Raw genomic sequence first — 15,860 nt, 5'->3', positions numbered from 1 at the left:
TTGTCTGCGATTTTTCCATAATACATGCATTTTATGCACATTTTACCCCAGTATGTGTCTCCCCCTTTTTAGACATTACTTGGTTGAATAACCTTTGGTTCTATCAGTTTTGTTTCCTGTTCTCAGGGCCAGAGCAGGAGAGGGGTATGGATGACCTCAGTGGCTCTCCTCTGCCAGAGGGCTCTTGTGAGTTTCCTTTGGGGGCATCTGGTTGGCCACTGTGGGAACAGGGGGCTGGATTAGATGGGCCATTGGCCTGATCCAGCTAAAGGCTCTTCTTGGGTTCTCATGCACTCAGACATGGGCCACAACAATCCTGAGAGTAGAAGTGAGGGAGAAATTCAATTCAGTTTGCATTTAAGGTTGAGCCCAGCTAATTCACACTTTCTGAAACAAGGTAAGAATCAACACACTGCCATCCTTTGAAATTCACACTTCCTCGAATTTTGTTGTACAGCTCTCCAAGCCAGCAGCCTCAGGTTTCATGTCAGCGCTGCCTATTGGCGGCCGCAAATCGCCCTTCTCGTTGCCTCACGTTGCGGCACAGCAACCACCGTCTCGCGGCACAGTAGTGTGCCGCGGAACAGTGGTTGAGAAACGCTGTTCTAGACTATGAAAAACACCCCCTAAAACAGCAATTTAACACGGATTTTACTGTCTAACGAGACCATAGATCCATAAAATGAAGGCAGAAATCAATGTACTGTACTATAAAATAAATAAGACATGCATGCACTGAGGGTGGGTGGGCTTACCTGGCTACAAGCTGGGGGTAAGGCAAGGGGCAGTAAAGTGCTGGTTGACTTTGGCCAGGGTCACTTTTTTTTTCTTGCCAGGCCAGGTTCTTCTCTGGACTTCCTCAGGTTAGTTCCTCGGTGGGGATTGGGGCTGCAATGCGCCCTGCCAGGGCCGTCTTGAGCAGATCACGCGCCCTGGTGCTGAGGGGCGGAGATCGCTCCACCGCCCGCCCCGCCCTCGCAGGGCGCAATTGGTTTCCGCACGGCTCCGGCGCCCAGCTTACCAGCCCCCGCGCCATGGTGCACTGCGCCACCGGGGGTCTATGAAGAGCCGGCCCTGCGCCCTGCTGTGCCTCTTGCAGGCGGCACCTCTTCCACACTTCGGGGGTGGGGGTGCCCTCGCCCCAGCACTGCCCCGCAGCCGGCCGGGCGAGCTCCAGGCTAATGGCAAGGCCTCTGTTCACATCTAGAGGAAAGTTCATAAGTCGAAGGTCGTAACCGGAATTGTACGTAAGTAGAGCCATACACAAGTTGAGGTTTTACTGTATTCCCATGGGAAGGGAAGGGAAGGGAAGGGGAAAAGGGAAAGGGGAAAGAGGAAATGGGAAAAGGGAAAAGGAGCTTTCTAGCAAGAGTGAGAGTGGCATCTAGTGGTCCAGAAATAAAATCCACCTCGCTATCTCCAGGTAGCCTTTTGGATAGTTGCTTTGAAGAAGCATTCCATTTTAAAAAAATTATGTCAGTAGATTATCCAAATGTGTAATATTATTTTAAAAATCAGGGTTTGTTTCTCTGAAAAAGGTTCTTTAGCCTTCAGGCAGAATACAGCTTATGAAAAAGAACTAGTAGAAGCTGTGAAGTGGGGCCTTTTAGGAGGATTTTGCCACTGATGTTCATGTTAGAGGTGAACTGTTATCCCCTTCCTTTCACAGCTTTTCCTACTAATGGGTGGGGAAATAGCAATCTTCAGGCAAAAATTATGCTTTTGCATAATTGCATAACAAACGTCTGCAAATATAAGGCAGAACCTAGGGAACCTCAAGCCTGGGGGCCAAATGCAACTCCCCCCTGGCCTCTCTATTGGCCGATCCAAACTTCTGCTTGTTTCACCCAGGTAAACCTGCTCTTTGGTGCTGAAATGCTGCAAATGTCAATCAGGTTTTCTGTAGATTGATGTTTCCTCTCATTTAGCATAAAAGAGTGGGTTTTCCCTGGGAAAGTGACAGGACAAGCAGAAAAGCACTTGGACCCAGTGGCTAGGAAGGGGGGTGCAGGCCGCCCCGGGTGTCATCACTGAGGAGGGTGACAAAAAATAACTCCCGCACCCACCACACGCCCCTTTCTATGCCACTGCAGGAGCACCCTCCCCTGGAGTGATTTCCAGAAACCAGAAGCATGGCTGCATCCAACTTTGCAAGCACAGCACAGCCTTTAGTGCTCTGCTTGCAAAGCATCAATAGGAGTATAGCATCAATAGGAGTATAGCATCTAGATCTAGGGAAGTTATAGTACCACTGTATTCTGCTCTGGTCAGACCTCACCTGGAGTACTGTGTCCAGTTCTGGGCACCACAGTTCAAGAAGGATACTGACAAGCTGGAACGTGTCCAGAAGAGGGCAACCAAAATGGTCAAAGGCCTGGAAACGATGCCTTATGAGGAACGGCTTAGGGAGCTGGGTATGTTTAGCCTGGAGAAGAGAAGGTTAAGGGGTGATATGATAGCCATGTTCAAATATATGAAAGGATGTCATATGGAGGAAGGAGAAAGATTGTTTTCTGCTGCTCCAGAGAAGTGGACACGGAGCAATGGATTCAAACTTCAAGAAAGAAGATTCCACCTAAACATTAGGAAGAATTTCCTGATAGTGAGAGCTGTTCGACAGTGGGATTTGCTGCCAAGAAGTGTGGTGGAGTCTCCTTCTTTGGAGGTCTTTAAGCAGAGGCTTGACAGCCATATGTCAAGAATGCTTTGATGGTGTTTCCTGCTTGGCAGGGGGTTGGACTGGATGGCCCTTGTGGTCTCTTCCAACTCTATGATTCTATGATTCTTTATGGCTCGTAGCCTTCAACAGCCCTCTCCTCCAGGAATCAGCCTAAGCTGCCTCCTCCTCTCGGTCTTCCTCGCCTGCTCACTTTGGCACAGTAAGTCTCCGCAGAGGAAAGCTGCTTCCCTCTGCAGGAACCAGGAGAGTCCCTGTGCGGCCAGCCGGGCAGAGAGCAAGGCTCCCCCTGGAGGTCGGGGGGGAGGGGATCTTCCTGCCAGGTTTTAGCTGCCTGAAATGGGCTGAGGCTGCTTGGGACGGGTTTCCATGAGGGCTGCTTTTCTGGTATTGTCGGGGGCGGTGTGGGAGTGAGTTAATACTTTTTGCTGGGTTGCTCTAGGTTTTATGACTGCATGGCGGAAGCCACCTTTGGAGGCTCGTTGCCCTAAAAAGCGGCTTTTGAATCTCTGCAGTAAGCCAGAACCCCCCCATCCAGCCCCATTTCTTTTTTTCTTTTTTTAATAAATATTTTTAATTGACATTCTTTCTTACAACAAATATCAATCATCATTACTAAGCATTCATTTTCCGATTTCCCCCCTCCCTGTTGACTTCCCTCAGCTTCCATTTCTGGTTTGTTACATCAAATAGTACAATCTGCTGTTTGTATTTAATACTATGTTGTCCCATTGTTATACTTCTTGCTCTGTTTAAATAAAGTTGTAAATGTTTATTTAAATCCTGCCAGTGAGTTTATGTTTTTTGTTGTTTCTGAAAATATGTTATAAAAGGTTCCCATTCTTTTTCAAAGTCACTATTGTCCTTTTCACGCAGCTTGTCTGTTAATTTTGCTAACTCTGCATAGTTCATCAACTTTTATTGCCATTGTTCTTTAGATGGTACTTCTCCAATCTTCCCATTTTGTGCTATCAAAATTCTTGCTGCTGTTGTAGCATACATAAATAATGTCCATTTTTCTTTTGGCAGCTCTTGTCCTAAAATACCCAGCAAAAAAGCTTCTGGTTTTTTAACAAATGTTATTTTAAACATTTTTTTTTCAATTCACTGTATATCATTTCCCAATTTTTTTAAAATAACCTTCCAATCCCACCACATATGGTAAAATTTACCTTCCCCTTCTTTACATCTCCAACAGTTCTTATGTTCTGTTTTATACATTTTTTACCAATTTTACTGGTGTGATGAAATCCGACCCCATTTCTTCCCCTCTCTATAAGCGGGCTGCATTCCTCTCACCACCATCAGCAGATGCCCAACCACTGTCCAGCTGCTGGCTCCTATAGTAGGGAGCAAGAGCAATGGGGAGAGGGGAGGGGAATGGAGGGGGAAGAGTTTGGAGGTCCACACTTAGGTGAGCATGAAGGCAGAGGTGTAGCTAGGTGAGGCGGGAGGCACTGGGGGCCACACCGCAGGGCCTGCAGCATGCCTGAGCCACGGATCTCTCCTGAAGGGGAGGCAGCAGGTGGACTGCCTGCAAGCTCCACGCTGCTGCTTTTTCGAGTGGTGTGGGGCTTGTGTCTGCCCACCGCCTCAGCAGCCCAACTGAGGGGGAGGCTGCAGAGAGGCTCCACGCAGCGCGCCCTGCTTTGGCTCGCCCTGCCCCCATGGGTGGCTCGCTCCACCTCCGGCTGCAGAGCATGTGCACCACCTGGGGCACCCGTGCAGCTAGCTACACTGCCGCGTGGACCCATATTTTGCAGGCATGGGACTAGCGAATGTGCGGGTGAGCCCTGTGTGGCCTTCCAAACCCTTCGCAGGATGCCCCTCCTCTCCCAGACCAGACCCTCTCCACCCCCTCCTTGAGTGCTTTTGCCAGGCTGAAATGTGTCCCAGAACCATGATGGTGATAATAATCAAACTCAACTTACTTGCTTTATTTATTTATTTATTTATTTATTTATTTATTTGCATTTTCTTTATTCATTAAATTTATATCCCATCCCATCCTCCTAAAGGCATCCAGGGTAGAAAACACCAAGTAGCAAAGTAATAAAAATAATAAAAAACATATTTAAAACAGTTCCAAAACAGATGCAGACTGGGAAAGACCTCTCTTTGACACTCTTCTTGGAACAACGCCTGTTGCTTGCCTTTGCATGGCTGGTAAGTAGCCTATTCTATGAAGGGAAGTGTCAGAACAATTGCCTCAACCACATCCGCCTCTGGCCCTGCCCACCCCTGAGAGGCTGTCCCCGTGGGCATGTGAACCTGACAAGTGCACTGTGGCACCACCGGGTTGGAGTTCCCCCAAGTGCACTTGCCAAGGCCAAAGACCCAAGGTCAAGGCAGCATAGGGTGGCAAAGAGGCCCTTAACGTGCCTCAGGTATTTGCCCCACCAGATCTTAATTTGTCTTTCCTGCCCAAACTGAAAGCCAACTAAACCAGTCCAGAACACCAATCCAAAAACAGGACTCCCAGCAGTATGGAGTCAGCAAAAAAAGAGGAGTGAGTCCCCAGGCCAACTGGGGGCTTCCAGGGGGAAATCCTAGTCAGCCCCCAAGCAGGCAATTAGCAAAACTCATGCAAAACACATGTCGGGTGTAAGAGAAGGGTGGAGCATTTGAGGTAGATCCACATCTGGAAGGCCACAGGTTCTTCGAGGGAGACATGCACACCATTCATTAAAAACACCATGATACCACTTTAAACAGTCTTGGCTTCACCCCCAAGAATTCTGGGAGCTGTCGTTGATTAAGGGCACTGAGTGTTGTTATGATAGGGTTGGCAACTTTCTGTGGGCAATCTTCCAAAAGCTCAACAACTTTCCCCCCAAAAGCTCAAAAACCTTTTGTGTCCAGTTTATGGCAACCCTATGTTATGAGATCCCCCTATTACGCCTCTGGAATTACATTTCCCAGAGTGGTTTAACAAGCAATCCCTCTTCACGGGGAATTCTGCAACTATAGCTCTGTGAGCCAAAACAAGGATCTCCTAGCATCTCTCAGCAACCCGGATTCTTTGGGGGAAGCCAAGATTGTTTGTGGCCTATCCCTGACTGAAGCTGAGAGATCAAGGACACTCGTCCATGGCCACTGGCTTTATAGTTAGTGTGGACGTAGACATCAAGCCGGAATTTCCACATCCGTCGCTAACATTCGATCCACTACACTACTCAAGATCTCTCTTTCTTTGGCACAGCATAAATTGCCTGCACGTTCTCTCCAGGTTGCATTCCAGGATTGGGTTTGCTCTCTGGCAAAGAATAGAGACTCTCTGGGTTCACACCAGGACTCATGGCGAGTGAATACACAACTTCATTCCCATCTATGTCATTGCGGCTGGAAACGGCGTATGGGGAGCCTGTAAGGGGGGAAAAGACTCAGATGAGTTTTCAATCCTATCCTACAAAGTTATATCAAGGGATTTTTAAGATGGAAAGTTCAATTAACTTATTTTTAAAGGGGGACCTGAAAATAATGGATGCACCACTTTAGAACCAAGCTATGCACCTACAACTAACATATGGCAACCTGCACAGCCTGTCATTTCCAATGCCTGCAAACAACATGCCTTTGACACCATAACCATGACATCCTTCTGGACATTCTAGAGGCGCTGGGAGCTGGGGGCACTGTCATACAGTGGTTCTGCTCTTTCAAATCGGAGCCAGTGAAGGTAGTGAAGGTCCTGTGTGAGTGTCTGGAGGCAGTTAGAGGATGGATGGCAGCTAACAGATTGAGGCTGAATCCTGAGCAGACAGGGGTGGATGGGAGGGTGGGGGTGGGGGACTCCCTGGTCCTGAATTGGGCAACTGTGCCCCTGAAGGACCAGGTGCACAGCCCGGGAGTCATTCTGGACTCACACCTGTCCATGGAGGCACAGGTTAATTCTGTGACCAGGGCAGCTGTCTATCAGCTCCATCTGGTACGTAGGCTGAGACCCTACCTGCCCGCGGACTGTCTCGCCAGAGTGGTGCATGCTCTAGTTATCTCCCACTTGGACTACTGCAATGCGCTCTATGTGGGGCTGCCTTCGAAGGTGACCTGGAAACTTCCAATAATCCAGAATGTGGCAGTCAGACTGGTGACTGGGAGTGGCCACCGAGACCACATAACTCTGGTCTTGAAAGACCTATATTGGCTCCCAGTACATTTCCGAGCACAATTCAAAGTGTTGCTGTTGACCTTTAAAGCCCTAAACAGCCTCAGCCCAGTAGACCTGAAGGAGCTTCTCCACCCCCATCGTTCTGCCCGGACACTGAGGTCCAGCTCTGAGGGCCTTCTGGTGGTTCCCTCACTGCGAGAAGCCAAGTTACAGGGAACCAGGCAGAGGGCCTTCTCGGTAGTGGCACCCGCCCTGTGGAATGCCCTCCCACCAGATGTCAAAGAGATAAACAACTGTCTGATGTTTAGAAGACATCTGAAGACAGTTTTTAATGACTGATGTTTTAATGTATTTGTAATCTTTGTTGGAAACCTCCCAGAGTGTCTGGGGAAACCCAGCCAGATGGGCGGGGTACAAATAATAAATTATTATTATTATTATTATTATTATTATTATTACTACTATGAACCTCTGCTAGACCCTTCTCTGCTACTCCAAACTGTCATTCCTGAGGGCCATTTAAGCATTTTTATTACCCCTGTGCAGTTTGGAAATATGGCTGACCCCCACACAAAAGGAAACAGTCCCCCACAGAATGAGATGTGAATGAAGCTCTATAATCCAAAGATGGTAAAATGAACCACCACCTTACCATTGCAGGCAGCCATTTCAGACAGCAGCTGAGAGATCATATTTGTGAATGTTTCCCTGCATCTAGACAACTAGCATAGCAGGGAGCAGGGGTGCCAACTTGAATAAAATAGGGGGGCAGCTATGCCCTACCTCGCATAATCAATCCCATGGCACAGCACACACACACTATTTAAATGGCAATACCCATCAACTTGGGGGGAGCCCCTTCAAATATTTTTGGGAGGGTGAAGGGACCTTGACCCCTAGGAGTTGGCTCCTATGGCAGGAAGTGCACCTTTCTCTCCAACATGCAAGTTTTTTTCTTGCATGGCGTCTTTGCATTCAGCGACCCGGTCTCCTTTCCTAACCTGCTCAAGTTCTATGCAGAATTTTAATTGCATGAATGCTAACTATCTGAATTCACACTTAATGATTCATGTCCACTAAATGTGACACATGTAACATCCTCTAAGGAATATGTGTTGGATGGTTGTTGAACATTGTTGAAAAGGGGCCTTGTGCTTACAGTCTTCTTCCATTTCAGTTGTGGTCTGATCCCTAAATAGAAGAGATAAATTTAGAGTCATTTTTATGTATGGAAGGGAGAGAGGCACCAGCAGAATTCTTTATATTGTTTGACATGTACTGTAGTACCTTTGATGTGATTCATATGCCTTTCCTGTCAAACAAAAAATATATCCATTAGGAAGTAGCAGTTTAAAATGCTTTTGCAAATCACACAGTCACCTTTGATTCCACCTTGTAATATGTTCTTCTTTCATTACCTTTTGACTTTTTCTTCCAGCAAAGGAACAATATTATCCCACTAATCAGAACAATTCCTCCTACCACTCCCAGTGAGATCTGTAGCTCTTCTGTAAAAGTAGACCCTGAAAAGAGATCCCCATAGGAAATGGTATCAGGAGGAGGAAAAGCAACATGCCAGCCCAGGCTAATTTTATTGTTTCCAAATTACTTAAACATTCCTCAGAGTTTTGTCAGGATAATGGATGGCAAACACTGATCTGCTGATATGATCATACAAGCCAAAATCCTGTCTGTATTTTCTCAGGCTTAGAGCTCTGGGGGTTATGGGGAGTGGAATTCAATGCTAGTCCTACTCAAAGAAGACCCTGTTCCCCTGCCAAACAGTTCTTAGTGTCAGAAAGTTCTTCCTGGTCTTTAGTCAGAATCTCTTTTCTGCATGCCTAGGCACCCCAAGCCCACTTTGCCTGACTCACAGAGAAGAACCAGACAGAACAGCACTGCTTTGAGTCAAATCAGGCCACCCCTTTATCAACTACAGATGTCAGAGGTTTGGCATAGACATTGGACACAACCATCAACATCCAGCCACCTGCTGGAAGTAGCCTTTTTGGAGGTCAACATGATGGCAAGGAGGTCCTGTGACATCTTCTTCTTTCTTTGGCGATCACTTGTAGCCAAGTAAGATTGTCTTCCATAAACACGGTTTTAACAATGGGCCCGTAAATGACTACGGAGGCCAATTCTGGATCCACACGTCCTTCCACAGTGGGGGCATTGGTTTCCAGGCAGGAGTTGGATTTGCCAAGCGTACCTTCCTCTTAGCAGGTTTCTCCCTTGCGTCCTGAGATCGAGTTTCTTCAAAGCCCATGACACCTTTGGTAAAGGCTGTTCCCCAACTGGAGTGCTCGCAGGCCAGTGTTTCCCAGTTGTCAGTGTTTATACTACATTTTTAAAGATTTGCCTTGAGACAGTCTTTAAACCTCTTTTGTTGACCACCAGCATTACGCTTTCCATTTTTAAGTTCGGAATAGAGTAGTTGCTTTGGAAGACGATCAACAGGCATCCACACAACATGACCAGTCTAACAAAGTTGGTTTTGAAGAATCTTTGCTTCTTCCAGTACGCTGATATTACTTCGCCTGTCTTCCCAAGTGATGTGTAAATTTTTTCGGAGAAACCGTTGATGGAATCTTTCGAGGAGTTGGAGATGGCATTTATAAGTGGTCCATGTTTCACAAGCATATACTGTAGAAAGGTTGGTAGTACAATAGCTTTGTAAACAAACATTTTGGTTTCCCTGAGAATGTCCCGGTCCTCAAACACTCTGCACTTCAATTGGGAGAAAGCCGTACTCGCAGAGCTCAGGCGATGCTGGATTTCGGCATCAATGTTGGCCCTTGTGGAAAGGGAACTGCCTAGGTAGGAGAAGTGAACAACATTTTCCAACGTTACACCACTGAGTTGGATCTGTGGCGCTGCAGAGAGGTTATTGTGTACTTGTTGGTGCAGCACTTTGGTTTTTGGTTTTTTTTTATCTTCCTTGGGTGTCTCTGATAGGACGGTATCCAGCTGTGAGTAAAAATTTTCTTTAATGTCTTCATCAGCATCCAGTGTTGGTGCATAAGTGCTTATAATAGTAGCCTGTTGGTTTTTGGAGAGCTTTATTCAAAGGGTTGAGAGTCTCTCATTAATGCTGGTAGAGACTTCTGACAGGAGCTTCACAAGGTCATTTTTGATAGCGAAGCCTACCCCATGTATTCAATGTTCTTGTTCAGATAGACCTTTCCAGAAGAATGTGTAGCCTCCTTTTTCGTCCTTCAGTTGTCCCTCGCCTGCTCTTTGAGTCTCTTGAAGCAATGCAATATCAATGTTAAAACGTCACAGCTCTCTTGCAATGATGGCAGTTCTGCGTTCAGGACACTCACTGTCTGTGTTATCTGACAAAGTCCGTATATTCCATGTTCCAAAGTTCAATTGTCTTTTACGACCGCTAGGTGGTGACCCCACTGGGCGCGGTAATCCAGTCAGGTGAAAAGGGAGGCAGACTATGTTTAGGGCACCTTTTCTAGCCCCTCCTCCTTTTCAGGGTGAGCAGAGTGGATCCTAAAGAGGGCTGCTCAGTCCAGACAGTCCAGACAGGTGCTGAGCTGCTCAACTGCCTTGTTCCTTGAGTCAGAACGACTGAATCTGTATCCACCGCCCATGTGCCGGTTCATGACTAGGGGCTTCCAGATTTCACGATCCTGCCCCCGTTACCATTTGCCGATTGCCATGGGACTTTTGGGGTTTAGGTTGGGTTTTTGGAAGACGCCTGTGCGTGAATTTGTTTTATGTGTGTAAATCAGTGCACGCTGACCAACACACAGTCTTCGCAGTAGGGCTCTGTTCCGATGGCATGAAGTAGTCATGACAAACCGGTAGATGCCGTTGAAGACTTCTTGGATCATTCTTTGTCTAGCTCCTTCCCTTTCACCTTACCGCCTTGGGCGACCCTGCTGGGAGTACGGGATTCCCAACGGCTTTGCTCACAAGGGTCATAGGAACATGCAAGCCCACTCACCACAAGGGGAGTGTAGGTCCTATGACATACATCAAGTAGGAACACCCCATGGGATCACCACCTTGAGGAGTACTCATGTTGACTCATGTTCAGCTTGTGGTCACAGGTACTGCTAGTAAGCCAGGTGTCTCCCATTTTGTATTTGTGCATCTGGTTCTTCCTGCCTAAGTGCAGAACCTGACATTTGTATTAATTTCAATGTTTCAGGAAGGGTAAACTAGAAAGTTTTGAACGGATTGTTTTTCCCCACCCCTTGTGGCAGAGCCCAATTTGAGGGCAGATGACCGTGATCCACCCCCCACAAGAGTTTCTCTGAGAGTGTCTTTAGTGGGGAAGGGCTTCAGGGTGCCTGCCCTTCCTGCCTGAGTCTGCAGTCAATGAGGAGAGTTTCTGAGCATCCAACACTCAACTGAAGCAAGAGAACACATTTTTAAACATCATTTTTAAACTCACCTTCACTGTTGTCTTTTCGCACTTGTACAGACACATTATTTACAATCTTCCACACGTGTCTGTTGGTGTAAACAGCAACCAGGCAGAAATACACTCCAGCATCTGAAGTGGTGGTGTTGAAAATGGTCAGGTAATGACTTTGATGTCTGTCAAGTGGGCCAGTCAAATTATTGACCTGTCTCTTTTTGATCTTGGTGCCAACACAGCAGTTTAGATCATTAGAAAAAGAGTGGTCTTCATTTGAAACAGAAGCAAGGCACCTCCTTTCAAATGTTTCCTTAATCCAATACAAAGTAAATATGTCTTTGCCATGAGTCAAATCAAATTCACAAGGAAGACTGAAGTTCTGTTGTCCTTCAGCCACCACTGATTTTTCTGATTGCATGTTACTCTCTGCAATGCAAAATGGCACAGTCTCATGAGAGTATAATCATGACATTTTTTTCATACAATTTGCTAGGAATGTGCAAAAGCTTCCCCTTGGTTCTTTCTGGCATTTGTACCTCACTGAAAACTAACATTGCATATTCAAGTCACTGACCCTCAAGCAAAATGGGCAAAGTTTGAAAAAGGTGAGTTTTTCAACACTTTTGCTTCCAATGGTGAATTTTGACCTGTGCATTATTGCAGCTTAAAGGCAGCTCTTCTGCGTGGATCTGATTGAAATGGTTTGCATTCTGTCTCCCTGTCAAAATAAACACCAGATAGCTATGGCATCCTACTAATCCTATCAAGAATTGGCTCCCTGAAATTCATGGACCTAGGTGAGCTGTGCTCATTGACTTCAATGGGTCTAATCTGTGTAGGACTAAGATGGCACATCCATCTGGTCTAATGCCTTCTCTCTTTTTAAAAAAAAGGTATTTCATTTATTTTGACTCTTAGAGTTATCCTCAGTTGGAAGCACATCATTTTTGCTTTTGCTCTGTGAATTTCATGGCTGTTCCCTGCATTTCCACTAGCAAACATAAATGGAAATGGTTCTAAAAGAGAAATTAATGTGTTCTTAGCTCAGGGGCAGAGAGCAAGAGAGAACCTTCTCTGAAACCTTGGAGTCAGTGCAACTAATCCTTAGCTAACTCTGTATGGCAGACTTCCTGTGTTCCTATTTCTTTTTCCAGTGCACCTGTTACTCTTATGCTTCCTGAATTTACCTCAAAATGCCATGCTGTCTTTTAATGCACTCACCTGCAGTGTTGTTTATTATTGCTACAATGAAGAAGTTGAAATTCCTGCAGTGGTCCTCGTCATTAATAAGTGGGTGTGGATCTGACGCATTGCTACCTGACAGGACTTTGCATGCAAATATTCCACCACCTGGGAAAGCAGCAATAGAGACATTCCTTTGTGTACAGTTTAGATATCTGCTTGTGGGGTTCTTTCCTGCTGGGCACTGAGAACTTGGGTCACAAGGCATTGACTGAAATTCAACCAAGGAGGAGCAGTCTTTCCCCAACCACCATCTTGATTCCTTCTGATCGGCTGGTGTGTTGCTGCAGCTCAGCCAGTGATTTTCATTTTCATAAAGATTAATGAAGGTTGCGCCTGTAGAGGGAGGAAACTGTTCATGGGTCGTATTTGTAGGATCTTGCACTTCAGGGCAAAAGAATTCCCTGAACCTTTGGAAGCTGTAATGTGGTCCCTCTCCTGAATGTATCTATGCTAGTATATATTTTTTCAGTGTTACACCATTTTAACTGCCATCACCTCCCCAAACCTCTGCCATGCCTAAGGATGTAGGACAGCTGTGACAAATTACAGAACTTAAACAATCAATTATATGTAAATTACATTGTCATTACATTATTCCAACATATTAATATTAATGCAATGCAAATGGGGGCAGAGAAACTGTAATCAGTTACATATGATTTGGAAATTGAAAAAACAGCAACAGCACCAAATCCTGATTGTATTTGTTAGACTGATTTCCATTCCGGGCATGGAAGAAGTAAGCAAACATCAGCAATTTCTGCCACTGATTCCATTTTCTCTAGATGTCTCCTACACCCCTCATTATGTTCCCCATACCTGCCATTTTTCCTAAATGAAATAGCCTTTCCTCTCCGGCCCATTGATTGTTTTACTTATTGCTTATTTATTTCATAAAATGTATACATGGCCCAATTGTGAACAACCTTGAAACAGTTTGAAAGGAATAAAACAGTAAAATCATTAGTAAAAACAATTAAAACATTCAGAAAATTAAAACCAGCAATAAACTAAAAACACATCAGCAGTCAAGATATTTGGTACATAACAGTAGGCTTGTCTAAACCAAGATGCTTTAAGCATGCGCTGAAAACAGCGCAGTCAAGGCATCTGCCTGATATCAATAGGCAAGGAGTTCCAAAGTATAGGGGCCACATTAAAATGTCAACTTCTTAGAGATGTGGAAAGGGAATTATGTGGTGCCTGTAACAGTGCCAGCTCCCCAGATGGAAGTGGCTGTATATGGGGCCATCTTGCAGGTAAACTGGTCCCGAGTTGTTAAGGGTTCTGTGGTTTAATAGGAACACTGTGGAATTGACTTGGGAGCAAATCAACACCCAGTGCAGATCTCTCACGACACGTGTTGTGTGCTGCCAATGCCTCACTCCTGCCAGCAACTGTGCTGCAACATTCTTCGCAAACTGCAGCTTCTGGATCAAGTCAAAGGAAGCGGTTTTAGTTGCCCTTTACTGGGTGGGTCATCTGGCCCAACCTCCCAAATCCAGAGCTGGAAGAATCACCAGAGATGCCTGGCCAGCTTCCAGTTGAAGGCCTTCAGCCAGCGAGAGCCCATTGCCACCCCTCTAGGTCTTTGCTTCCATTCTAAGGTTACTCTTCCAGTCAAGTAGGTTCAACTCAGATCTACCCCCCACCATCATTTAAAGTCCTTTAATCTACACTTGCCCTCTGAAGCACCAAACAACATGTCTTTGCCCTCTCCCATGTGTCAGCCAGTCAGATATCTGACAGTGTGTCCTTGTGCCCCTCTCAGTCTCTGGGGCTAAATGCACCTAATTCTTTCGATCTTTCCTCACATGGCCCCAGATGGTGGTGAGCTCTTCTTGACCTGCAGAGCCTGGCAGGTCACCGCTCCATGAGGCTGGAGCAGTGGCTTTCCTGCATTGGCAGCAGGGTTGGATCAGATGTTATTTGAAGTCCCCTCCCCCAATGGGATGATTCTATGAATCTGTACCCTCAGCCTCTCACATTCACTCTCATGGTGAAAAAGGAAGGTTAGTTAAGACAGTTTCAGCCTGTGGTGTAGATTTACATTTCATTTTTACTATTACCAACAAAAGGCTGCTTCAGGCACTGCTCTGAGGAGCCCAAAATTGGCTTTGCAGGAGTGCCAGGAGCTCTCTGTGACTGTAACAGTTTTAAAGAAAAGGGAAGCTGTGGCAGCAACTGCTCTGCCTGGCGTGGTCCTTGGCGGACCTTCCTTCACAGTTCCTCTCCTTAAGAAACCAACAAGAGCAGAGACCATGAGATCTCTTTTTAGGACACGTACCTGCAATTTCCCTTAGGAAAAGAAGAATCAGCATGAAAAACATAATCCTGAATTGGAAAACGGGGAAAAGGCAAATGGTCTTGTCGCCTTAAGTTCTCTTCGCATGAGAAAAGAAAGAGAAGCAGAAGAAGAGGCAGCTGACAGGAAGCAACTTGCAAGTGCAACAGTTATTTACAAGGCATGTCTTTCACTTCCCTTCTATTTAGAAATCACTCAAGGTTGGAACTTTAACCGCAGCTGACTTCCCCTCTGGGGAATTAACACGTGAAACAACTGAACTAGAAAGTTTCAGAGGTGGCTGGTGCCCAATAGCATTGGCAGGGCAGAAGGCAGGAAGACCAGCCTATATTGGTGAGATCAAAGCCAATGATAGGCAGAGACAACTAATTCTAGTTTTGTGTCCATCCTCCTCCCTGCGAAGTTGGAAGCTGATTGGTGGCGCTATTCCTTAGACTGGTTGTGATTTAGAAGACATGCAACCAGGGGGTAGCTGAGGGTGGATTGAGGTTGGAGGGGTTGTTGTTTTCCGGTTCCAGACTGCCTTAATGGATGCCGCTCCCACAATAGTGGAAACCGTTAGCAAAGAATAAACAAGGATGATTTGAGGGTAATTGTCCTTGCAAGCTCCACACAGGGCCCAGGGGGGAATGAGCTTCACTCGCAAATTGTCTCAGTACCTGGCTCTCGCTCTGGCATGGAATACGGGAGGCAGGGAGGCACTGAGTGCAAAAGCACTTCACCTATCGGTAACCCTCCTACACAGGGTTTTGTTTGTTGTTGTTGTTGTTTAGTCGTTTAGTCGTGTCCGACTCTTCGTGACCCCATGGACCACAGCACGCCAGGCACTCCTGTCTTGCACTGCCTCCTGCAGTTTGGTCAAACTCATGTTCGTAGCCTCGAGAACACTGTCCAACCATCTTGTCCTCTGACGTCCCCTTCTCCTAGTGCCCTCAATCATTCCCAACATCAAGGTCTTTTCCAAGGATTCTTCTCTTCTCATGAGGTGGCCAAAGTATTGGAGCCTCAGCTTCACGATCTGTCCTTCCAGTGAGCACTCAGGGCTGATTTCCTTAAGAATGGATAGGTTTGATCTTCTTGCAGTCCATGGGACTCTCAAGAGTCTCCTCCAGCACCACAATTCAAAAGCATCAATTCTTTGGCG

The 15,860-nt window shown here is 46.3% G+C and overlaps 1 protein-coding gene across 1 annotated transcript; it reads right to left on the bottom strand.

Annotated features, from left to right (window-relative positions):
* Nucleotides 1-4,687: 4,687 nt before the first annotated feature.
* Nucleotides 4,688-14,845, bottom strand: LOC118079119 (uncharacterized). The gene is made up of 7 exons (XM_035103152.2): nucleotides 14,699-14,845; nucleotides 12,388-12,744; nucleotides 11,200-11,592; nucleotides 8,204-8,308; nucleotides 8,073-8,097; nucleotides 7,945-7,976; nucleotides 4,688-6,041 (listed from the first exon to the last, which is right to left on the bottom strand). Exons 1-7 carry the CDS (start codon nucleotides 14,739-14,741, stop codon nucleotides 5,854-5,856), a joined length of 1,143 nt encoding a protein of 380 aa, XP_034959043.1. The 5' UTR covers nucleotides 14,742-14,845; the 3' UTR covers nucleotides 4,688-5,853.
* Nucleotides 14,846-15,860: the final 1,015 nt, after the last annotated feature.

Source organism: Zootoca vivipara, chromosome 14 (assembly GCF_963506605.1).
Source record: "Zootoca vivipara chromosome 14, rZooViv1.1, whole genome shotgun sequence".
NCBI lineage: Eukaryota > Metazoa > Chordata > Lepidosauria > Squamata > Lacertidae > Zootoca > Zootoca vivipara.
Note: the sequence above shows the minus strand (reverse complement) of the source record. Positions and strands in the feature narration are given on the sequence as shown.

Bases quoted from the DNA above. Each gene is read 5' to 3' on its own strand.
- LOC118079119 (XM_035103152.2), bottom strand. From the start codon at position 14,741: ATGTTTTTCATGCTGATTCTTCTTTTCCTAAGGGAAATTGCAG. The intron at 7,977-8,072 runs GTACTACAGTAC...TCTTCTATTTAG, and splicing joins GCATATGAATCACATCAAAG to GGATCAGACCACAACTGAAA. The intron at 6,042-7,944 runs GTAAGCACAAGG...CCCCCCTTACAG, and splicing joins AACTGAAATGGAAGAAGACT to GCTCCCCATACGCCGTTTCC.